This window comes from Vanacampus margaritifer, chromosome 8, assembly GCF_051991255.1.
Source record: "Vanacampus margaritifer isolate UIUO_Vmar chromosome 8, RoL_Vmar_1.0, whole genome shotgun sequence".
In the NCBI taxonomy this organism is placed as follows: Eukaryota; Metazoa; Chordata; class Actinopteri; order Syngnathiformes; family Syngnathidae; genus Vanacampus; species Vanacampus margaritifer.
Window position 1 is genome coordinate 1411032 of NC_135439.1, and position 25159 is coordinate 1436190.

Below are 25159 nucleotides of genomic sequence, written 5' to 3' on the forward strand. Positions count from 1 at the left end.
CCGACTCCCACCACCGCTTCATTTATGCAGCAACGTTACGTTATATCGACGTCGTACTGTGAAGTATTAGCACGTATATACACGTTTGTTCGCGTGTTAGCGTTTATGATGGTGAAGCCCCCCCCCCCCCATTCAACAAATAGTTCAGTCCACTTTCTGCCCGCAGATGAAACTTGATCCAATTCTGCCGTCATTGGAGCCCCGCCCACCTCCAATGATTGACATCAGCAACAGAATCACTGGACACAGTATTAGGTACACTTGTTTGTCTCCTCCAAATAGACACTTGTGCTCAATTTTGATTGACATTTTCACATAGATAAAAAAAACTAAACAAAAAAAACACTACAGCCCTTTATTGGTCCTAATGACAACCCAGCAGAATTCAACTTTGTGTTGAAAGATACAACTCTTTAAATAAAGTGTTTTAACATGTTTAAATGTGTCTTTCAAGTTTAAACAAAAATTCAAGAATTTATTTCCGTATTTTTAATCCCAATCAGAAGGCGAAAAAAACTGACAGGCAGGCTAAATGCCGAGTGTGTTTTACTAATCAATTTTAATGTAAGAACATTTGTGAAAATTTGTTAGTGTGTTTGGGTAAAGGGACAGCCTCATTGCTAACATAGTTTACGTTCCATGGGCGAAGCCAAGCCCGCGCTACTGATTGTGAAGGTCCTGAGCAGATTACATTGACATGGCGACACGTGAAGGCCTGTGCAGCCAAGATAAACGCCATGAAGTGAAGCTAATAGATTGATGGTCATAAAATCCTTTCATGAAACAAATTGGAACCACTCACTCCTGGCAAACTACAACCACTGATTAAAAAATAGATGAATGCATCATAACTTGAAACTTGCTATATTGATATCTTTATAAGTATTTGGACACAAATCTAGAATATATGTGTACCTAATGTGTGTGTGTGAGTGTATCAAACGACCAATCTGGGTCATCTTCAAAGAACATTGCAATTGCAATAAAACATCACTGCAATTTATAATCTACATGATTATATTGTAAGTATGAACGTCATTAAACGTCGCCCACGGTTGGATTTTCGTTCAGGAAAACTTTGAAATTAAATATAAAAGGTGTCAAGCGACCCCATGTGGCTGAAATGCATATTACATATTTCATTTGAGTGGAAAAACTTGAATCGTTTGCTCGGTGTACAGAACATAACTGAGTGGACTAAAAAGTCGGTACAGTATACGCATTTACACGTATTTATTGCAGCTACATACGATTTTAATCACTTCGTCCTTTCATCCGCTCTTCTTTCCTTCCTGCCTACCATCCTTTTTTTTCTTCATTTCTTACCATTCTTATTACCTTCCTTCAGTTTTTTTTTTTTTGACATGATCAATATCCATTAGTTAACTTCTAGCGCTACTACTCGGTTACCGCGGGGGGGGGGGGGGGGCAAAACAAAAAATGAGCTGAAGGGGGGAGCAATACGTCATAGTTGCGCCCAACCTATCACATTCGAGTAAAAGAAGAAGTCAGCCGCTTGGCGTGACAACAAATTAAATGGCGGCCGACGGCGAACGGAGAGACTCCAACTGCGCCGTGAAAGTCGATTTAAATGACACTTAATTTTTAACTCCAGACAGAGCGCAATCCTTGCCCCGATACGACCATGGAACCTGTACCGTGCACAGAGGAGCTTTCGGAACGAAAAGTGTGTGTTGTCGGCTCGGAGTTGGTGGAAAACTACACGGTAAGATTGGCTTCTGCCTCTTAGCTTAGCTTGTGGCTATCCTGACGTTGTAAGTCGGCGAGAAATTGGCGATTAAACTAGACAGGTCGTGTTTGAGTCACCGAGTTGTCATGCTGCGTCCCCGCGTCTGGTTTTCGCTTGACCGTCACTTTGAGTCGACAAGCCGGATTGGCTGCACGAGCTAAGGGCTGAATAGCAGGCTGTCGGTAGCAGAATGATCTTTGGCCAATGCTGGAACACAAGGAATTTGTTGTCGTACATTTGATTTAGGACGTACATTCACACGTGTTGATGAATATCTTACCCCCAACACATCATTTGCAATATAAACGTATCTATACAGTCATGGACGAAATTATTGGCAACCCCGGAACAAAACATACCTCAAAATAGCACCAAGAAATGGTTGGGAACAAACAAAAGTGCTGGAGAGTTCTGAAGTGGCCATCGATGAGTCCGGATCTAAATCCCATTGAACACCTTTGGAGAGATCTCAAAATTGTTGTTGCAAGATAACCTTTAAATCTGAAAGACTTGGAGCAGTTCACAAAAAAAAGAGTGGTCCCAAATTCCAATTGAGAGGTGCAAGAAACTTGTTGACGGTTCTAGGAAGCCATTGCTTTCAGTTACTTCTTCCAGAGGGCGTGCAACCATATATTGAGTTGAGGGTGCCAACAATTTTTTCCAGCCCATTTTTTGCATTCTGTGTAAAATTGTGTCCATTTTGGCTTTTTTCTTCAGCTTTTTTTTTTTGTGTGTTTTTGCAATGTTCATCAAAGAAATAAACACATTGATACCAAGAACGTTTGTAATTGCAACAATTTCTGGGAGAAATTGTGTACTTTCTGGAGAAATTCCAGGGGTGCCAATAATTTTGTCCATGACTGTATATATAAAAAAATCACAAAACAAACAGAATAAGTAGACAAAGATGCCTGCATCTCACATGCACTTTCTTTATGTGTTGGTATAGCTTAATAAGTCAGTAGAATGACAAAGTGCATTTTTTGCCTTTTCAGGTTTATATCATGGAAGTGTTGGATGGCGAGCACAAGTGGACGGTGAAGCATCGCTACAGTGACTTTCATGACCTCCATGAGAAGGTAAACATGGGAATCACCTCCAGAGTATTTTTGTTACGATGGCAACATTAGGACTTGGATACGCTACCTGCATAAAGTATTTCCTATGCGCTTCAGTATTAGTGTGTTGGATGTGTGCCTTTTAAGGGGCGTGGCTTAGGGAATTAAAGTACCACTGATTATCACACCTAACTAAGTGGGGCGAAATTCATTCTCCGCATTTGACCCAGTCTTTGGTATGACCCGGCCGGGAATTGAACCCACAACCTCCCAGTCTCCGGGCGGACACTCTACCATAAGGCCACTGAGCTGGTTAATGTCCTCACAGTGTGAGTTGTGGCCTACAGCAGCTCAGACAAAGTGTTCTCATATTGGTATTTGACCGTTTTGTTCTTCCCAGCTGGCAGCGGAGAACAAAGTGGACCGGCATCTGCTCCCGCCCAAGAAGATGCTGGGCAAGAACTCCAAGAGCCTGGTGGAGCGTCGGCAGAAGGAGCTGGAGCTCTACCTTCAGGCGCTGCTCCGGCAGTTCCCGGGGGCCACGCCCACTCCCCTTGCCGCCTTCCTTCACTTCAACCTCTACGTGAGTTTCGTCACCGCCGTCGCTCCTGTTGAAGTTGACTTGTAAAACTGAAGCCAACAAACGAGAATTCATGATTGTGTATTTCAGCAGCATAATGTTCTTCTTAAACGGATACATCGGATCTTGGCTAGTCTCAGGAAATTGGGAGCAGGCCTGTAAAAATCCGCTTAGAATTGATGCCTACAAAAAATGTGTTGGGGGGGGAAATTGGAAATTGGAAATCTGTAAATCTGTTAATTTCTTTTTCCTTAATTAATCAAGTCTCACTTATGCTTCTCTCAGGTTAAGTCATTTCACTTTATTTCTGTTTTGTTATGACGCGGTTAACTGTGTGTTTGTTTGTTTTAACAAAAGTTACTGCCTAATCAGTTATTTCATAAAAAAAAAAAAAAGATCCTCATCCAGAACAAATGACTTGACTGTATTTCCAAAATGGAAGTCAACAACATCACTTGACACCAGCAGTAAATCTTCCCAACATGCCTTTTAGCCGTGTCTCAGCTTAACCAGTTGTCAAGTCATTAGCTTCTCGTGACCTCGTAAGGGCAACACTAGGCCAGTTGTTCCATCATTGCCACAAACGTCTCCATGTGAGCCGCGCTGATCAACACGTGAACGTCAGCGCAGGCTTTCAACACCAAACAACAATATTGCCGTCCATTTTAATGTCAGCGGTGGCAAGTGAAGACATAGAAATAAAGTGCAACCTCAGTTTTCATGATTAATCCATTTCAGAAAGTCTGAATTGTGCCAAGTCCAAACCCGTAGGAAAGACTGAAAATGATGAATCCAATGAATTTGTTCCAGACACAAAAAATACATTTAATTCAGAACAACTCTAGCTTTATATATGGAAACAGTGTGAAATAAATCTGAATGAATAAGAAGTGGATACATGAACATTAAAGATCACTTTTATGACCTCTATTAAGACTCTGATGGTGTCTCCAAATAGAAAGGGAGCTTGTGAAGCCCCTTTTTCAACTTCTTTCCTGATTCCTGTCCTCCTTTCACTCACAACTTTGCGTGGTGTTGTGCAAAACGGGTTCAACAGACGGCGAGGCGTTTTCTACAATGCAAGCTCTTATTAGCAACTCAAGCTATGCGGATACACGTTGCCGTCTGCTGAACCCGTTTTACACAGTTTACAAAAGTCTTTTTGTTCCTCCACTTGTGTGGCTTTTTCAGGATTTGTTGCATCATTCCTTGCTTTTCCTCTTTCAGGAGATCAACGGCATCACGGCTGCACTCGCTGAGGAGTTGTTCCATAAAGGTTTGCTCGCTGCCTTTTCTCCTTTTGGATTCCAGTTGATGAATTGAAGCTCACATGGCAAACAATTTGGAATTTTCCATCTTATTCCAAGGCCGATCGATCGACTGCTGCCACGCGGGCTAGCAAAGTTGTGGCGTCGGCACCAGATGTGATCGGGCTGCCCGGATTGTATCGGGGCCGCCTACCGATAACGTCGCGCTACAGGATTGGCTGGAAATCTGTTTACAATTGTTCAACAAAGTTACATGGGAAAAAAAATCCAGTTTAGTCAAAAACATTGGAAAGGAATTATTAAAGATGTCATTTAAATAACAAAATGTATAGACTGAAATTGTAAAAATGTAAATAAACCTAAAAATATAAAAGCAGGATACTTTAAGATTGAAGAAATAATCAAATAGATTGAAGCGCCTTCTTGTTTGCCGATGACGTCAGTACAGCAGCGCTAACAAAATGCGCCAGTCGGATGTGTTCACTTTGGTTGGGTTTCTTTTTTAGCTGTTCACAAATAACACATCGCAAAAACAGCCTTAATGACAATAGGAACACATTAGCAATCTAAACTGACAATATTTGTTTTAATCAATTTGTGCATTTATCTTTTATTCAATCCATTTTATCATTTATTCATTATATCTTGCATTTAGATTCTTAGTTTTATTTTCGTTTTTACAATGTCAGGCTATACATTTTATTATTTAAATGACATCTTTTTACATTTTCTTTCCCATGTTTGACGTCAACTGGATCATTTCCAGCCAATCCTCGTCATCCTGCAGCGTGACGCGTTCGTTAGGCGATCCCGATACGATCTGGTACTGATGGGCTCACGCACACACAAACAATTAAATAGGATTAAATAACAAAATAACAAGTCTTTTTTTTGATAATTGAAAATGGACACAATGACTGATCCATGGATCGGAAAACTTATTTCAACAAATTTGTCATTCGTGCATCATCAAAACAAAAAGCAAATTGTGTTTGTTGGTAGGCGAAGAGTTGCTGGCTGCCGGCGAGGTGTTTACCCTGCGCCCCCTGCAGCTCCACGCCGTCTCGCAGCAGCTGCGTCTGGCCAAGCCCACCTGCTGCAACGGCGACGCTAAGACCGACCTGGGTCACATCTTGGACTTCACCTGCAGGCTGCGCTACCTCAAGGTCGGCCGCGCTTCACCTGGCTCCAGTTTACTGATGTTCTTTTTGTTTTAATGGTCACCAATCACACTGCAGATCTGTGGCACCAGAGGTCCAGTAGGAAGCAGTAACATCCTGGAGAGCAATCTGCCTTTTGAGCTGTCTTTTTTCAAGTCGCTGCTTCAGATTGAGGTGAACACATTTTTACTCACTTAACATTTTTGTAAAATGTTTTCTTTAAAAGCAAAAGTATCAAGAAGTGGCCTTTGTTACCATGACAACTGGGGGCGAAGCTAATGGTTTCAAGCAAGTTTGAGTATTTGCGAAACGAGTGCCCGTTAAGGCGTTAAAAAGTAGAATTTTCACTGGTGGAGGCAGCACTTCATACAACGCCAAGTAGTGTTCAGATCTGTTCACACTGTGCCATATGCAGCGGACGCATCCAACACAAATAGACTCACGCTACCCACCTTGTCATCTCTCTTTCCAAACGCTAATCTAGGCATCCAACAAAATTCAATGCAGCTCTGCTTACCCTTTGCCTTTGACATGGTAGTGTTTTACACATTTTAGACAGGCAGAGAAACTCAACGAGTGGGTTGGTTATTATATAAATTAATGCAATTATGTAAAATAAAAATTGTTTTGTCACAATTCGGTCACAGACTAAATATGTTTTGTTTGGGATTTGAAAATATGGCTAGAAATGTAAAGTTTGTCTCTCCTTGTCTGTCCTCAGATCAGCGAGTGCGCAGCTCAGCAAATTGGAGGTTTGTCGTCTCTGAGGTCCAGCCTGGTCACTCTGAACATCCACCACTCCACGGACAGCATGATGGTACACTTAAGATATGGGCTGGAAAACTTTTGCACTCAACAGCCACATTTGATTTTTTAAACGGACAGATGGGCCTGTCCTTTATAGATGACATAAAAAATAAAAAATAAATTGATTTTAATAATATGTTCTCCTATTTTTTTAATGTGATTTTTAATTAGATTTGATTAAGTAACTTGTTAAATTGTTGATATATTTTTTTATTTACCCTGAATGAATTGTCATTTGAGAAATGAATAAAAACTAAATACAATTAAATGAACCAAATTTTAATAAAACATGGCAAAATGAATGCAAAATTGTTTTTATTTTAATAACATAGTTCATGCTCATTTGAAAATATTATTTATAATTAATTTGATTAAAAATCCAATAATTTAATGAACATGATTGTAAGAACCGCTAAATGTACATAAAAAAATTGTGTATTTACAATATATATATATTTATATATATATATTTAATGAGAAAAAAAATAAAATAATGAATACATTTTAATCAACCAATTTTAGGAAAAAAATGGCTACAGTAATGCAACAACATTTTTTAAATAAAACAATTCATATGATTTTAGTTGTTAATAATTATGACTAATCAATTACTATAAATTTTCCAATGTACATGTAAAATTGTTTACGATTTTTTTTTAGGTAAATTATCTAGTATTTTAATTAGAAATAAAAAGTTAAAGTATCACTAATTGTCACACTCACCTAAGTGAGGTGAAATTCTTTGTCCGCATTTGAGCCATCCCATGAGGGAGCGGTGAGCAGCAGCAGGGGCCGTGCTCAAGAATAATTTGGTGATCTAACCCCCCAATTCCAACCCTTAATGCTGAGTGTCAAGCAGGAAGGCGAATGGGTCCCATTTTTATAGTCTTTGGTATGACCCGGCCGGGGACTGAACCCACGACCTCCCAGTCTCAGGGCGGACACTCTACCACTAGGCCACTGAGCTGGTAACAATGAATAAATACATTTTACTCAATCAACTTTTTGAAAAGCGGCTAAATTAATGCAACAAATACCTTTTTATAATAAAATAATGCATTTGAAAAAATATATATAATTTAAAGCAATATGATGATTTTTTTTTTAATGTACATAATTATTAATTTTACAAATTTTTGTATGTGATTATTTACAATAAACCAGCCAATTGTTTAGTGATGTAAATGACACTTTAAAAATGAATAAATGCTTTATAATCAGCAGATTTTTCTCATTCAGCTTCATTTCATACTATCATCAATTCACAATGAATGTCACGTTCCCCCAGTTCGTCCTCGTACCGGAAGCCAGCGAGTTCCCTCAGTGGGAAGCCGAGGGCTCGGACCGGGGCTGTCCCGTGACCGCCGTGGTGCCGCGCTGGCGAAACCTGACCACGCTGGACATGAGCCACAACGCCATCGGCGCCATCGACGGCTCGGTGGTGAGACGTGGCCGCCGTCTGTCGAACTCTGCGTGGCTCTTTCTTTCCTCTGATGTTCTTCCATGTCTCTCCGGATGTAGAAACTGATCCGTGAGGTGGAGTTTCTCGATCTGAGCCACAACCAGCTTTCCTCGGTGGAAAACCTTCAAGTACGTTTTAGCTCGTCACTGTTGTGCTGTCACAAAAGACTCTTATTCAGTGTGTTTTTTGCAGCACTTGTACAATCTGGTCCACGTGGATTTGTCCTACAACAAGTTGTGCGTGCTGGAAGCGGCTCACACGCGGCTTGGCAACATCAAGACGCTCAGCCTGGCCGGCAATCAGCTGGAGCGGCTCACAGGCCTCAGCAAGCTCTACTCTCTGGTCCACCTGGACCTCAGCCACAATCAGCTGGCCCAAGTAAGCGTTACTTTTTGGAACGCACACCTGAAGGAGTTTTGTTTGTGACGAATGGTCTTTGTGCGTTTGCAGTTGGAGGAAATCAAGAACATCGGCTCGCTGCCGTGCCTGGAGAAGCTCAGCCTGTCCTCCAACCCATTTTGCATCATCCCCGACTACAGAACCAAAGTCCTGGCCCAATTTGGAGAGCGAGCAGCAGAGGTAATGCGACCGCCACCGCAACGCTGTGTTTGTTTTGCGCGTGTGTGCTTTGTGTCATTCCCGTGTGTGTGTGTGCGCGTCAGGTGTGCCTGGACGGTCAGGTGACCACATCGAAGGAGTTGGACACGGTGGAAGTGTTGAAAGCCATTCAGAAAGCCAAAGAAGTCAAAGACCGCATGAGCAGCAGTGACAAGAAGGTAACGTTTGTTGTACAATAATCAAAACAAATCAAGTAATCATCTACATGTGGCGTAGGAAATGACCTAATTTCATTATCATTATCATTATTATTATTATTATATATATATATTTTTTTACAATAACTAATATGTTTATTTTTATTTTTATTGTCAACTGTCTAAATTGGTGGCACATGTAGTGACAGGCAGAACAGTTAAAAGCTATTCCAGTGGATGGCAGTAGGTAGTAGGGCTGCTCGATTATGGAAAAAATAATAATCAAGATTATTTTGGCAAAAATTTAAATTATTAAAATTTATATATATATATATATATATATATATATATATATATATTAATATATATATATATATATTTTTTATATATATATATATATATATATATATATATATTTTATATATATATATATATATATATATATATATATATATATTAATATATATATATATATTTTTTTTATATATATATATATATATATATATATATATATATATATATATATTTTTTTTTTATATATATAGAAAATAGAATATTTATTTATTTATGTATATATTTATGTTGGCAAAAACTTGGAAGTTGCACTGTGCGGTAGGATGAAGAAAATGTTTAAACGTAAAAAACAAAGTGAAGGCACGCAATTCCAAAACCGCATTTGCCTGTACGGTCTACTATACTGAAGCAAAAGCCATTTTCACACTCGTGTCTTGAGAATAATAGTATCTCGTTGCCCCATTTACGCTGCCTGGGCTTTTTCCGACGCAGCAATTCTGCAGGTGCTCAGTGCGCAAGATCACAAAATGTCTGCGTCTCTGGTTGATGATTGGGATGGCGGCAGCTCTCTGAAGGCTTCCTCCTCTCTGTCCTCTTGTCAGATCAGTGAGGAGACCGAGCTGTCTGCTGCTACACCTTCTCGCCTCTGTCCTCCTCCCTCCTCCCCCTCCTCCTCTAACCCCTCCTCTTCCCCTTGCCGCACCTCCATTGTTGCCCCTCATTCTGTCACCTCCTCCTCCGTGCCGTCCTCTTCCTGTCAGGCCCAGCAGGCTTCCTGCACCAGCCAAGGTAATCAAGTGCGCGTCAGGCTGTGCATGGCTGCGGGATGTTGAGTGGGCGTCTTCTTCAAATTGCTCCATTTCCTGGTTGTTGCTGTTCAAAAAATCAGCCCCTGAAGCCAGTTTCACTTTGCATTATGACATTTTGTAGAGACGACCCACAAAAGTTTCAGGACGCCATGTTCTAAAAAACACAAAGCAGCCATTTTATGGTCATTTTGGACTTGACCTAAAGAATCAAAAACCATAAAAAATTGTCGATGGAAGCCTATTTCACTTGGAAACATGACATTGGGTAAGCATGTCAATCATCAGTAGACCCACAAAAAAGTCTCAAGAAGCCCTGCCCTAAAACACACAGGAATACTTAGTCTGCTGTTTTGTTTGAAAGCAGCCATTTTAGGGTCTTTTTGGACAGGTCCAAGGTCAGTCTTCAGACAAACTAATCCTGTTTTTTTTTCAGCCCCCAACATGAGATTTAATTTTGTCAATCATGCAATGTCAAGGAGCCATTCCAAAAAAGACAGGAAAATTTTTTTTCCCCTCTTTTTCTTTAGACTCTATCCTTGCATTGCATCAATTAATTAACATTCAGTTCCCAAAGCCGGTTTGATGAAGTTTGGTAGACGTGTCTATCAAGAAGAGTCGACCCACAAAAAAGTTCTCACAAAGCCATGTCCAAAAAGACACCGGCAGGTGGCCATTACTGCTCGAGGTAGCCATTTTATACCTCTTTCTTCAAAATGTGACTCCCCCTAGAGGTTGTTCAATTCCTATTTCCTACTTAATTCCGCTAGACTGTAGAAAATTGCAACTTTGTGTCACTAAACATCACTAAAGCGCCTGCCTTGACGACTTTTATTACCCAATAAAAGTGACTTACCGTAAGTCTACTGACATTCCCGCATGTCTTTTTTTTTTTTTTTGAAGAAATGACCAGCCGAGAAGAAGCCGCCGTTTCACCCATCATACTCCCTCCCGCAACTTCCTCCAATATGCTCCTCTCCACTCAGGTCGGACACTGTTACCTTGACAACCATCTGTTTACTCGGAGTAGATAAATGCTTTTTCTGTAAAGACAGAATTGCGTGACTGAGAAGTACATGCAATTAAAGCCTCTGGAATGTAACCGTGCTTCTAATAACATACGTTAAATAGAGATGATTATTGTTTGAATGTTTGTGTGCAGGTTCGAGACCCTGCCGTCCATCTGTCTGAACGTGTACACGACGACTCTGCGAACGCAACTCCTTGGTCAGCAGCTAAATCTGATCATGCTCCCCCTTTGATAGAAAAGCAATTTGTCAATTGTGTTCCTCTTGCAGTTGCCGGTGCTCCTCCTCCCCCTCCTGCTCCTCTTCCTCCTCTAGTCTGCCTGAAGCTACCTGCCCCAGCTGCAGCGCCACCTGCTGTCCTCTGCTCGCCTCTCACTTCTTCTCCTTGACCTTCACCGACCAGTTCTTCACAGGCCTGCTCTCCAAGCGCCTCCACGCCGCCCTGAAGGAGCTCGATGAGAGGAAGGTGGAAGCTGAGAAGGATCAGGAGGAAGAGGAGGAGGAGGAGGAGGAGAAGGAGGAGGCGGAGGCGGAGGAGGAAGTGTGCCCATCCACCGAGGTTTCATCCTACGTGGAGGGCATCCAAGTGGACAGTCCGCTCTCCAGAGACGGCTACTTCGAGATGGGACTGGATGATTCTGTTCTGGAATCGTCGCCGGCTCCTCTCCCCGCCGGGCCTAGCCTTCCTCCCTCGAACCCGTGTGATGAGGAGCGGCAAGAAGAAAATGTCAACACCGTGCTTTGGTGCTATTGTCTTAAAGTGGAGGAGGCGGTGGAGCAGAGCGTTGTGTGCGTGGTGCTGACGGACAAGCTTTTGTGCTTGCTACGCTTATCACATGATGTCAAAGGGACCGATCTGGATGCAGGTAAATATAGGAATGTTGTTCATTGTTTAATGAAGTGAGGTTCCTTTTGCAGGTTAGCATATTAAGAATTTTGGTACCATTGGTTAATGGAATGAGTTTCCCCACGCCTGGTGAAGTTAGTTTAGCAATAAGTTTGGTGCAATTGGTTACTTGAGTGTTGGCAACACGTGCATGTCAATTACTTTGGGATCATTGGGAAATAGTGGGGATTCCCTAGCAGGGGAAGTTAGCTTCTCAATAGCTTTGGTACTATTAGCTAATGGAGTGAGGTCCCTCAGGTTTCTGATACCAGCGTGTGAAAAGTTGAGTTGGTGGTTAACAGGGTGCGTTTCCCCTGGCATGTAAAATGAGCAGCTCAATAACATTGCTAAATGGACTGAGTTTCCAAATGTTGATGAAGTTAGTCACCAAAAGTAGTTTTTGTCACACTGTTAGCCTTTAAATAATTTGATACCATTTACTAATTCATTTGCTCCCAGAAACCTATAAATACGTTCTCTTTTAAATATTACCATGGGCCCAAAAACATATTTGTGTTTTTTTTTTTTATGCTCGAGCATACAGAAGGCTTTAATGCAGCCTCTGAACCGAAGAAAAACGTTAAAGCCATGGTGTACTTATTACAAAAAACGGCCAGTATGTGGCAGAAGAATTATAAAAGATCAACCAGGGCCATGTTGCAAAAAGCCCCCCCCCCCCACTGTTTTAAAAAGATTTGTGAATAATTATGAAACTTAGCTATATTCTATTGCTAATTGCTGCAAATCTGAAACAGAAATATACTTTTTTTCCTGATGAAAGAAAAAAACTCTAATCTTTCTTTTGGTAGGGTCCATGTTTTTTTTATAGCAATTGAACACAATATTCTGTGGGCCTTGCAAAATCCGTCAAAATCCAGTAAAACAGCCGGGAGCGAAGGGGGTTGCTTCAGTGAAAATGGCTGAGAGTGAATGAGTTAAGTGGTGTGAGGTTCCCCAAGTTAGCGTGTCAATAACTTTGGTACTATTGGTTAATGCTGTGAGGATCCCCAGGATGGCAAAGTGAGTTTTTCAAATTTGTGACCACTGGTTAGTGGTTAGTAGTGAGGTTCCACTGGCAGGTGAACATAGCGTGTCAATAACATTGTCAGCATTAGTTAACCCAAAGCGTTTCGTCAGGCTTGTGAAGTTGTGACATTAGCGTGTCAAAACTTTATTACTATTGGTTAATAGTGTGAGGTGTCTCTGACAGATGAAATGAATAGGTTAATTAATAACTTAATGGTGTGAGGTTCCCCAGGGAGGGGAAGTTAGCATGTCAATATTCTTACCATTGGTTAACACAGCGAGATTTCCTTGGCTTGGGATGTGTCAATAACGTTGGTATCCATAATTCAACTGTCCATAATTATATCTTATTCTTTGTGTGTTTTCCAGACAAAGACCCGAGTCCATCCGCAGAGGCGCTCGTGTCCAGCCTTGAGTTGGACCTCATGCTGCCTTTTTCCCAGCTGCTGCTCTCCTTGTACGCTGAGCTTCCTGCCTCCTGTCTGGCCTTCGGGCTCCAGAACGGTGCCGCTTGCTATTTTCTCTTCTCCGAGGCCCGGGAGCTCCAGAGAACCCGGGCCGAGTTGAAAAGACTGACGCTGGTCACAGAGCTAGCGGAGCCTCCTCAGATCCTACCCCGCTCCCTCCTGAACTCCTGGGAAGTGGAGGAGAGCCAAGGAGCCCAGGGAGGCTACCTAAGCCTCATCCTGCCCTCGTCTCTCTCTCCCTCTTCCACCTCACATCAACTCCTGTCGGACGCTTTATCCAACGCCGAGGAGCTCCCGTCTCTCCTCTTCCTCACCCACCGACACCTTTGGGTGCTGAAGATGGACGTCCGAGAGATGGCGGAGAGAGAGAGGAGCGCCACCGGCCGTCATCGGGACTCGTGCAGGCTGGTCCGCGTACCCCTGGGTTCGGTGGTGCTTCACCCCAACCAGAGAGCTCCTCTGGTTGGGAAGACGACCGGCGGAAAGTCCTGCCGACATCCTGAACACCACAGCAGGTAAAAGGGGTTTGCAATTGTGTGTAGATGCCACGAGACGGTGGCAAGGCACTTGAAACTGATAGGACCATAAAGCATCAACACCCTTCATCTAGCATGTACGCAATCATGAACCCATGGTACATAAACGACTATTCAGTAGTTACATAATTCAAAACGAGCAAACCACCTTCATGATGCTCATCCATAGTTTTAGCTAGCGAACATATCCCGAGTTTGGCTGTATTTGAACCCGTGGTGTCATGTCCAGATTGAGCCACACGGCGGAGCTGCTGCTAGTTGGTGGGAGCCTGCTGCTGCTCTTCCCGCTGGCCCAGGACAAGACCTCCTTCTTGGGGGAGCTGAAGCGGCGGAGAGTGGCTATGGCGGGACTGAAGATGGTGGCGCTGCCCCTCCCATGCAGATGCTGGCCGCAACCAGATGAAGCCACAAAAGGTGATGATGATGACAATCGTTCATTTAAGACCGAGAACAGGAATTGTGTCATTTTTGAGTGGTTGTCTTGTGCTAAGCTTTGAAATGCTTTTGTTGGTATTCATTTATTTTATTAGATAATTTAGTCTTTCCATTGGAAATAATAATTAAATATTCATGTATATAATTCATGATGTACTTGGCTAATGAATACTAAAGAAATTATTTTAAAAATGATTTGGATTGAGTGAATAAAATAAATGATTAAATTCAACTATTCCATAAAATTGTTACTATTCTTCTAAATGCTTAATCACACGCTTGCCCACTCTTGCTTTAGATTGACACCACGTCTGTTTCTTCAGGTCACAAAAGAAATGCTGCTGACCAGTGCTGTTGTTGCAGAAGATCGCACGGCACCAACGGGTAAGATGCTAATGGCCGTTGCTTGATTTTCGAATGACACAACTTCCAGTTGCAAGCTGTTGCTTTGCTGATTTTATTATTATATTACTGAATGGGACAGTCGAAAACACAAATGCAAAATGAAAACACTCACAAGGATCATGGAGCAGAAGCTCACACAAGATGCGTTTCCTTTACAGTTTTTTTTCAAAATTAAAAGTGATATTGTACTATTTCGATAAAGTACAATTTTGACTTGTCAGTGTTTCCATTGATTGAAGAGCGTTTGGCTTCTGAGGTGCAATTCTCATAATGTCCCGTCTCGCGAGATCTTGCAGTTCTGTAGGAGGTGCTCATGATGTTTACGAAAGACGGATGCCGGAGTTGTTAAGATTACTTTAAAAACGTCTCTCTCCCCTCATCAGGTGCGTTCGGGCATTTGGTGTTGGTGTTGTTTGTGTGTGTGTGTGTGTGTGTGTGTAGGTGCGGACGGATGGATTTCAACGAGGACGTGCGCCATATGTCGCTCGTTGCCCGGGTTAACGGCCATTTCTCAATTTTGAGCCACATACAAGGCGCATCGGATTATAAGGCTCGGTTTTTGAGAAAATTAACTCTTTCACTGCCAGACGTTTTCAGAAACGGGTTGTCGCCAGTGCCAGCCGATTTAAGCATTTTGACTGATCTTTCAAGGTCCACAGAAAATGTTGTGTTTGGACTATGGAAACACACATACTACCAAATGAAAGATTGGACTCTCATCTTTCATCAGAAAAAAAAGTTTGTTTCTACCTTATTCCGTTCTTCAGTAATCAACAATAGAAAATGGTTACTTTCACCAAAATTCTCTGTTTTGAAACAAAAAGCGGAGAAAAACAGCTTTTTGTGAAACGATGTTATTTCATGCACTCTAGTGAATTGTACACTTCTTTTTGTCCATGAATGATGCCACAAACACCTAAATAGTGCTTTACTTCTGTAAAACGCTTTCACCAACAATGAAAAAGTGTTTTTAGATTGCAAAATACGTTTATTTCCATTCAACAGTGTAACAATTTGACAAAACAATTTCGCAAACTATTTACAAATGTGTGCAACTGTGGTACTATTTACAATTATGTGGATGTTTCAAATACAGTTTTTCTTTTTGTAACGCTCTCCTGCGTGCAAGGAGACGCCGCTGGACTTGCACAACAGATTACTTTCACTTTCGCATTTGTCCGTTTCGCGTGCAAACGTTACACTTTCTTGACGGCCTTTTTTTCCGGGGAATAAATAGCAAGTAGCAGACTGTACACACTCCTCCGATGAATATGCATTGGACTCGGGGTACTCCGTCGTCCGATTGAACGTCCGCCTGTGCGTGCTCGGTTGTGCTCCGCGTTTATGACGCCGTCATAGCTGCCGCGTCAGCGGATTCACCTTCATCATCATCGATGATGATCATCGTCGTCATCAATGTGCTCTTTTAGCGTTGGTCGATGCCTTTAGTCTTGTAAGTGTAGAGCTGCTTGCAAACGGGGCGCCATTCTCCGTGTGCTCCTCCTCAGCCATCTAGCTCTCCCCCCCACGTCTCCTACTGCCGCGTCAATGCTTTCCAACCACGAAGTCATCATCATCATCGATGATGATCATCGTCGTCATCAATGTGCTCTTTATCGTTGGTCGATGCTTTTCGAATTTGAAAAAAAACGGCTCGGGCGTGAGCTGCCGCAACCGGTCGCCATTTTTCCTTTGTCTAACATTCTCATCTCCCGCTTGACGCTCTAGCTCCGCCTCTACCGACGCCCACCCGATCTTGTCAAAAGACAGTCATCGCTGCCCTCTAGGGGCTGAAAATAGTCCTTAGGCACAACAGACCTAATTGAAACTTTCACCAGAGATGCGGAAGGCTTCCCCCCACCCGTTTCAAAAAAAAAATAATGATAAATTGGATGACGTCTTTTGATGTCATTGGCAGCGCTCCGTAGGTTTTTACTTGACGTCTTTAAACGTCAGTGGCAGTGAAAGAGTTAAAGGCTTTTATGTGCGCCTTATAGTGCGGAAAATACAGTATTACCTTATATTTTACAATACAGTGTGATCTTTTCTTTATTAAAAGCAAGCATAGAACAAAAAAACGAAATTCTCCTCCATCGTCCTTCTTTCTCATCCGTGTCTTGCAGCTCCTCCCGTCTCCGACTGGAAGAGAACCAGCCGTCCTCCCACCTCATGCCGGGTCTTTCCCCAGGGCTGAAGCTTCTGGCTGGGCTTGATGGCGAGCAGCTGTTGACATACTTCCAAAGACATATAGCACTGGTGAGGATGCTCACTTAGGCTGCCATTAGCTTCACTTCATTTCAGTAAACCCTCAGATATTTTGGGGTTCGCTTTTTCACATTTTCATCGTGTGTGCAAGTTTCCAAACTATGGCCATTGTTTTTGGTGAAAAACTCAAATATTAACATTTTCCTTCTTTTTTTTTTTAAAAACTTCTAAGATGCCACAAAATGGTGGCAAAGTCTTGTCTAATAGTAAAGTTGGTGTCAAGGGCTATGCTGAAATAATGCATTTTTAGTCCGACACAAACTTTTTATGTTGTGGTGGAGCTAAATTTAGAATGGTTTGTTAATGTAAAGAAATTACAAAAGCTTTGCTGCATGAATGCATTAAAAAAATCTAATAATCATTTATTTTTAGTCAGAATACCGTGAAAGTTTGAAGCGACATTAAACTGCTTTGGGATCATATATACTATACTACATTAAGGAAAATGCCCCGAGTCGAGCTGTTTCATTTTTTCCTCCAAGTCTGAGAAGGAAGAGGTGCGGCATGTCTTGTGGCTGTCTGCGGTCCTCTACACTGCACCGGAGGCAGAACTGGCCTGCTGCCTCTTGCTCTCCACCGACAGTGTCTACTTCCTGTTGGAAGACTCTGCTGCTGCTCACCACTGCCTCGCAGGTAACAATGTGCCTCAATATCAACAACTATGTAAAGCACCTCATTCATTTAGAAGCACGGCTCACCAACTCCAATCCTCGTCGGCCCCTATCCTGCATGTTTTTAGATGTCTCCCTCCTCCAACACGCATGATTCAAGTGTTCAGCTCTGCCAGGAGCCTGATAACGATCCTGATTTGTATAATAATTTTGGTTATTATTCTGATTTCTGGTGTTGGTGATTTTTTTTTTGGAATCATCAGTCATAAAAAGTAAAACCATGAAAATGTGTTGTTTGTGTGTAGTGAATATGTACAATATGAAATTCAGTTTTCCATGATTTTCTTATTTATTGTGTATTATGATGCATGTATACTATAGTGTAAAACCATCAAAAGGAGGCCTTAAGAATGATTCCCCAATCTTCATTTGATTGTTTTTATGCTGTAAGTGTCATTGTCATGAACAGCTTGTCTATCGCTCTTGTGTGTCCAAAACAGATGTGAGCACTTCTGCAGACCCAAACGTGTGCCTCTGCTGCTGCCTGACCATTCCACTCGCCGATCTGCTCTCTGTCAATGTGGGATTGTTTGATCAGTACTTCAGGCTTGTAGGTCAGTATTTGGCATCCTGGGAATTGCACTCTCTGTTTGCCTGTGCCTTCTCCTCACAAAATCAATAACCGCAATTCGTCTGAGGTTTGATCAATCTTTGCCGCCTGTGCTAAATTCATCTATTTCTATGTTCTCCTAGTATTTTGATTTCTCTTCTATTCATGAGCAAACACGTTTACACACAATTTTTCATGTGCAAACCTTTTTGTAATACATGTCCTGAGTGCCCCCATTTTTTATTTATTTTTTTCATGCTTCAAATTCCATTTTGCCTCCACAGGCCGCTCAGCCGAGCACATCATTTGCTGCCTGAGCAGGGACAGTTATGGCACGGGTGTCTTTCTGCAGGAGCTGATGTCCGTGCTCAGTCTGCAGCAAAAGCTTCCTGCTCCGGAGCCCTCGGAGCAGGACTTCTACTCGCAGTTTACCAGCACCAGCTCAGGTGACACTCAAGTCTGACAGCCAATCGCTTCACTGTGGGAACAATATTTGTGATTCAGTATCTTAATTGGTACTTTCATCCAGATCTCAAATTACTTCTGATTCCAGGAAATAAATTGTAATTAAGTCCGGTATAAACAAATTAAGGCAGATGTGATCCGAATTGTCATAAATGCCCTGAACATTCAATTGAATGTCACCTTCTCAAAGCCGCAGTCTGTATGGATCAGAAATTAATTACATTTTATTATACTGTACATTGTAAAAAAAGACACAAAAAAACATTAAAGATTTAACAAAAAATCCGAATAACGTAGCCTTGGATGGCTGACAATCTACACGCATATAAAGGAAAAAAAATGTTTTATTGATATTGTGACAGTAAGTTAAAAATGACTTGGGCAATTACGGTTTTAGCTAATAGAAGAAAAATCTTCCTGTCAAAAGAATGAAATGGATTCACCGCTCAGCTCTACTCTGCTTTAATGGCTGCAAACACTTTTCTTGCAATTGTGCGCCCCCTGCAGGCAAGATGCACAACTACGAGCTGGTCCACAGCAGCAGGGTGAAGTTCATCTACCCCAGCGAGGAGGAGATGGGGGACCTGACCTTCATCGTGGCTGAGAGGAAGACCCCCGCCAGTGCGCCACCCTCGTCTTCCGCGTCTTTGTCCTCCTCGTCCTCGCGGTCCTTCAACGTGTTGCTGTACCTGCTGGTGTTTCAGGTGTTGCTTTTTCTTCCCCTACACTGTGCAGTGAAAAAAAGTTTGGCCGCCCTAATTTTAGATGAAGTCTCAATGGATTTTCTGACTAACAGGTTCAGCTTGACAAGGGTTTGGCCTCTGAAAGATCTCCCGTCCTCCAGCCCCGGACGCTGATTCTGACCAGCACGGATGTCTTCCTGTTAGATGAGGATTACGTCAGCTATCCTCTTCCAGATTTTGCTAAGGAGCCGCCATCCAGGTGAGGTTCCAGTTCCCTGCCTTATTGTCAGAGGTGGCAAATCCAGGTCCAGAAAGTAAAAACTCCTTCCACAGTTTGGCTTTAGCCATTTATGTTGGCTAGCTAGCTCCCTAGCAAGTAAAGAGCACCGTGGGAGCTAGCTAGGGAGCTAGCTAGCTAGCACCTGGGGCTAAAGCCAAACTGTAGCAGGCTTTTTACTTTCTGGACCTGGATTTGCCACCGTCGCTTAATGTTCTGCGTCTGTTTGTAATTGACCGCTGCTCTCCCGTAGGGAACGATACCAGCTGCGGGAAGGCCGGCGGATCCGCGACTTGGACCGGGTTCTGCTCGGCTACCAAACGTACCCTCAGGCTCTCACGCTGGTGTTTGACGACCTTCCGGGCCCAGACCTGCTGTGCCACCTCACCATGGACCACTTTGGCGTGGAGGGCGAGGAGCCCCCACCGCTTCCGGTTCCGTGCGGGGGTGCCGAGGGCGAGGTGCAGTGGTGCATCTTCGTGCCGGGAGCCGACAGCCGCGAGAGACTCATCTCCCTGCTGGCTCGCCAGTGGGAGGCGCTGTGCAGCCGAGAGCTTCCTGTGGAGCTCACCGGCTGATGCGAGTGCAAAGAAAGGACCGCAATGGGAACAGCGCCACCCTTAGGCAGGAAGAGACTTACAAATGAGCCAATCGCTGTGGATTGTCCAGAAAGGAGCCGCTGTTGCCAGGGAGATTAGTGAGTGGAATTGCGCCACTGCCGTCACTGAAAATGGTCACTTTTGTGATGTAGAGAAAGCATTATTTCCAAACTTAGTGCTGATTTTTTTTCATGCAGGAAAAATGTGTAATAGCGACTATTTACAAGGGCGGCCATGTTTTATTTTACTGCCAATAGAGATGAGGAGATTAAATGAGGTTAGCCATTTTGGAGATGAAGAGGCAAAGCAAGTGATGCAATTTTGACTTGCAATGTTGTCACACCCCTATAGGAGATGAAGAGGCAGCCATTTTTTCTTATGGTATTTTGTTCTCCTCATTCTGAGCCGTAATGAGGAGAAAAGACAAAGGTGAACGTTTTTGGCTCATCAAACTGGGGTGGCCATTTTGACTGCTAATGAAGATGAGTCAAAACAAAAGGAGAGTGACTATTTTTGACTTTTGGGTGCCATTTTGTCTCTCAAAAACTGTCCCACCACAAAGAGATGCAAACCAATGGTGACCATTTTGTCTTAAGTAGTTGAGAAGAATTTTTACCTTTTTCATGGATGTTTTGAATGAACGATCAAAACTTGCACTGCAAAAAAATGCTCTGCCAGGTTTTAGCTTAGCTTTGCATCAGGCAACGCATGCACTGCTAAGAGTTGCACCTCTCGATTTCTACCTTTTTTATTTTGTCAACCACATGCTGTTTGCTACCTCTCACTTCCTGCTTTGTGTTTCAGTGAGCGAGAGTTCTAAAGGGAAATGTTGCACAAGCCATCAATGGACACTGCAGGAGAAAAAAAAAAGGAGCGCTGTCACTTTTACGATCTCGCTTCCTCCATTCTACCTTTAGGTGAGTGAAAGACTCACAGACAAGCACAATTTAGTGCACTAAGAGAAGCTAAGTATTCATAATGGCCCTAACTTTTTAATTGTATATATTTATATTGTGTTAAGTCAGCCAAACATACTTTTTCAGCAGTGGGCGTTGTCCACCTTGCTTGATTTTTAAAACTGTGACCAAAAAAAACTTTGACTGTGGAATATTTACATTTACAGCCACTATTTGCACAAACACAATAACTTGTGACAAGTATTTTATTTGTTTGCACTTTCCGAGAGTTCCTGAAGAAAATAAAATATTTTTTGTTATTGGTGTAACTGATACAGGTACTGGCCACATTATTAGGTACACTGACACAGTCATAAGGGTTGCATACAGAAAGAAAATCTGCCTTTACAAAGATACGGCTTGCTTTTAATTATTAACTATAAAGCAGATTTTTTTTTTCTATTGAATTGCCTGAGACTTGTGTACCTAATGAAATGTCCAGTGGGTGTAACTGTTGATGGTCTGGATTATGATTTTTTTTTTTTTTTAATTATTTACAACATCAATGTATATTGTGTACTATTATCATTATTATTTTTTAATTATCTATTCGTTGTGATGTATGCGTTTTTGTTTTGCATTTAACCCGTTGGAACTCATGTCCCTTGTTCAAAGAGAAATTAAAGTCAAAATCCTCAAAACTTCATGCTGAATGTCATGTGAATATTTACCCATAGTGTTAGTTTACAGGCAAATTTACAAATTAAAACCATATAGTTTAGCAAGATAATATGAGGACCTCCCCAACCTCTCCCCATTTTGCAGGCTTTTCATGTGACATGTAATACACTTGACGACATCTCGGTAAATGCTGTCAGACGACTCCATTGTTAAATTGCTGACTTGTCTTTGTCCTGTGACAAAGACATCAGAGGGGGAAAAAAGAAAAGAGCGAGTTCCCAATCAGCACTTGCCCTCGTTGCCGGCGTCGGCGGCGTCGGCGATCTTGATGACGGTGCAGCGTGGTTCGTCTTTTTACCCTCTCTCCTTTTTCTCGCTTCCTTTCGGCCCGGCTGCGAAGCGCTGGTCCGCTTCCGCTTTGACGGACATTGAGGGACTCTCGCTGTACTGTACGGCAAGTGTCAGCAAAAAGTGCGACCGTCTGCTCATCAATGCGCACGTTCCCAATCACGCAAGCAGCCAATAGGAAAGAAGACAGCAAAAGTGGGTCATGCTCGCAAATCGGCACTTCATGTTCACTTTTGTGACTTATTTAATGATGATTGGACTTCGTAATGAAGACATTGTTTTTTTGTTTTTTTTAGAATTTTAGAATTATTTTCAGAACTTATCCAGAGGCAAAAATTCAGAATGGTGCAATTCAATTTTTGGTGAGGGGATTTTTTCCCCCCAATAAAATTCTAATTATTCAAGTTTGTTTTTTTTCATATTCGTATTTTCTTGACTCAAATATTCTGCTATTTTTTTCCCTCAAAAGAAAAAGTGTGTTTTCGCCGATTGATACCAATTTATCCTCCCCCTTCGTATAGTAAATGGTACTGCCCATGTCTGTTCATTGTCCTCGTTGACCCAGGTCGTAGTTTGCCAATGATCACATTTCGCTTTTTGTTTGTTTGTTAAGCAGTTAGTTGGGCCTTGGCGGAGGTCTCGTCTTCTACTGTAGAATCTGTGTGGCGTGCATTTTTTTGGGCGGCTTGTGACTACACCTCTAAATTGTCTTGTCACTTTTCATCTTTTTTTGGTTCACGTCAGCAGTTTATTAGCTGATGGAGCCGTTTGCGAGGTTAAGACCCTCACTCGGGTCTCCCTTCCTCTCACACCAAGTGTTTACATAACTCTGTCATGGCCCGCGCGTGCGTGCGTGCGCGCGCATCTTGTTACACAACAGGGCCGCGATAGCCTTATCGAGGCGTCCGTTGTGGCGTGTGCGTGTGGTTTGATTTCTCGAGGCAAAACGTCCGAGCCGAGATACGGCGATGAACGTTATCAGGCCGTGGTAGCAACGCCGGGTCAGATAAATTAGAACGACACGCTTCTAGCAAGGTCGAGCTGGAATCAAAGCCTCCAATCTGTCCGCAGTCTGTCTTGTCATCTTTAACTTTCAACCCACAAGGCAGCAGGCAGCTTTTAGGCTCGCGTTCCAAAAAAATATCAGCGTGTCCTCGCGTTTGTCTCCCTTAATCTGCTGCATTTGACCCTCACACGTTCTTACGAGAAGAAAATTGGAGCTCCGGTTGTCTTTACTGTCCTTGCTGCCTTGCTCGAAGGCACCGTGCAGACTTTTTGTGGGTTTGAAGCAGATATCCGGGGCGTGGGTGGACTGGTCGCCATGGCTGGATGGGGCGTGAGTGGACTGGTCGCCATGACTGGACGGGACGTGAGTGGACTGGTCGCCATGGCTGGAGGGGGCGTGAGTGGACTGGTCGCCATGGCTGGACGGGGCGTGAGTGGACTGGTCGCCGTGACTGGACGGGGCGTGAGTGGACTGGTCGCCGTGACTGGCCGGAACGAGCGAGACGTGACAGGACCTGATTTGCCTCGACTTGGCTTGGCTGTGACGAGGACCATTTGGTCCAAAAGTGATGATTTGGCTGACTCGCTTGCGTCCCAGTAGGTGGGAAAACTATTTAAATTGTCAGCATTGGAGCGTACGTGCACTTCCTGCTATTGTTCCTGGCAGCGAGAACTTTGACCTCTTGTCCGCTCGTTCCCGACGTCGGCGTTAAAGCCAGGAAAGAAAGTGCTTTTGCGTTCCTTTCTTTCTTGTTGCGCAGCCGCGGTGTCAGCTGGTACGAGGAAATCCGTCCCAATTGCGGCGGCCCGCGGGGACCGCTGCCAGGGAAGGGAAATCCGCCCTAAACTTCCTGTCAGGAAAGAAGGATTTCTCACAATCTGGCTGCCGTCACAAAATGGAGGCCTGCCACCTTCTGTGCTCTCAAGGCTTCACAAAGTAGCTGAGAACGTTCCAATATGTTACAACAAAAATTCCTTAAAAAAATAATAATAATAACGATGAAGTTTAGGCAGGTTGTTGTTAGCAGAATTCATTCAAAGGACAATTTTATTTCATTTCAAACAAAAAAATTCTTAATAGATAGTGATGGGCTATGTCAGTTGTAGAAGGAAGAAGTATTAAAATGTATTTATAGTGACTTACAATCACTTTTAATTTTAATTGTATTTATTTTTTACCAATTGCTATGTACAATAACAATATTTAAAAAAAACATTTGATTAATCATAAATTATTTTATGTATTTTTTTCATCAAGTAATTAAATTTTTGTAAATTTTGAATTCATGTACTTAATTTGACCAATTTCATATAATATTGAAAATGTACAAAAGTTGTTTTACTATTTGTATTATTATATTTACATGCAATTATAGTAGGGGAGGAGGTCCTGCCCCAAGTGGAGGAGTTCAAGTATCTTGGGGTCTTGTTCACGAGTGAGGGTAGGTTAGAGCGGGAGATCGACAGGCGGATCGGTGCAGCGTCTGCAGTGATGCGGACGCTGTATCGGTCCGTTGTGGTGAAGAAGGAGCTGAGCCGAAAGGCGAAGCTCTCGATTTACCGGTCGATCTACGTTCCTACCCTCACCTATGGTCACGAGCTGTGGGTCGTGACCGAAAGAACAAGATCCCGGATCCAAGCGGCCGAAATGAGTTTCCTCCGCAGGGTAGCCGGGCTCTCCCTTAGAGATCGGGTGAGAAGCTCGGTCATCCGAGAGGGACTCAGCGTCGAGTCGCTGCTCCTCCACGTTGAGAGGAACCAGTTGAGGTGGCTCGGGCATCTGGTTCGGATGCCTCCTGGACGCCTGGTGTTCCGGGCATGTCCTACCGGCAGGAGGCCCCGGGGACGACCCAGGACACGCTGGAGAGACTATGTCTCTCGGCTGTCCTGGGAACGCCTTGGGGTCCCGTCGGATGAGCTGGCTGAAGTGGCTGGGGAGAGGGAAGTCTGGGCTTCCCTGCTAAAGCTGCTGCCCCCGCGACCCGACCCCGGATAA

General features: G+C 43.0%; 1 protein-coding gene across 3 annotated transcripts; it reads left to right on the forward strand.

Moving 5' to 3' along the window:
* Window positions 1-1478: 1478 nt before the first annotated feature.
* On the forward strand, window positions 1479-21835 carry nisch (nischarin). 3 transcript variants are annotated; one of them, XM_077573761.1, is made up of 26 exons: window positions 1480-1726; window positions 2746-2829; window positions 3209-3391; window positions 4616-4664; window positions 5659-5822; window positions 5895-5990; window positions 6538-6633; window positions 7912-8064; window positions 8145-8213; window positions 8278-8463; window positions 8536-8664; window positions 8748-8861; window positions 9737-9923; window positions 10844-10926; window positions 11103-11167; window positions 11239-11834; window positions 13250-13862; window positions 14113-14297; window positions 14642-14702; window positions 16847-16979; window positions 17471-17621; window positions 18100-18213; window positions 18494-18655; window positions 19182-19378; window positions 19471-19616; window positions 19888-21835. In XM_077573761.1, exons 1-26 carry the CDS (start codon window positions 1646-1648, stop codon window positions 20210-20212), a joined length of 4422 nt encoding a protein of 1473 aa, XP_077429887.1. In that variant the 5' UTR covers window positions 1480-1645; the 3' UTR covers window positions 20213-21835. The 3 variants fall into 3 exon arrangements, 2 of the variants coding, with proteins under 2 accessions (XP_077429890.1, XP_077429887.1); XR_013295106.1 differs by lacking the exons at window positions 9737-9923; window positions 11239-11834; window positions 13250-13862; ... (7 more) ...; window positions 19471-19616; window positions 19888-21835 and having other exon boundaries at window positions 1479-1726; window positions 11103-11156; XM_077573764.1 differs by lacking the exons at window positions 10844-10926; window positions 11103-11167; window positions 11239-11834; ... (8 more) ...; window positions 19471-19616; window positions 19888-21835 and having other exon boundaries at window positions 1479-1726; window positions 9742-9883.
* Window positions 21836-25159: the final 3324 nt, after the last annotated feature.

Coding starts and splice junctions, on each gene's coding strand:
- nisch (XM_077573761.1), top strand. CDS start 1,646: ATGGAACCTGTACCGTGCACAGAGGAGCTTTCGGAACGAAAAGTGTGT. Junction 2,830..3,208: donor TTCATGACCTCCATGAGAAG/GTAAACATGGGA, acceptor TGTTCTTCCCAG/CTGGCAGCGGAGAACAAAGT. Junction 8,065..8,144: donor GCGCCATCGACGGCTCGGTG/GTGAGACGTGGC, acceptor CTCCGGATGTAG/AAACTGATCCGTGAGGTGGA.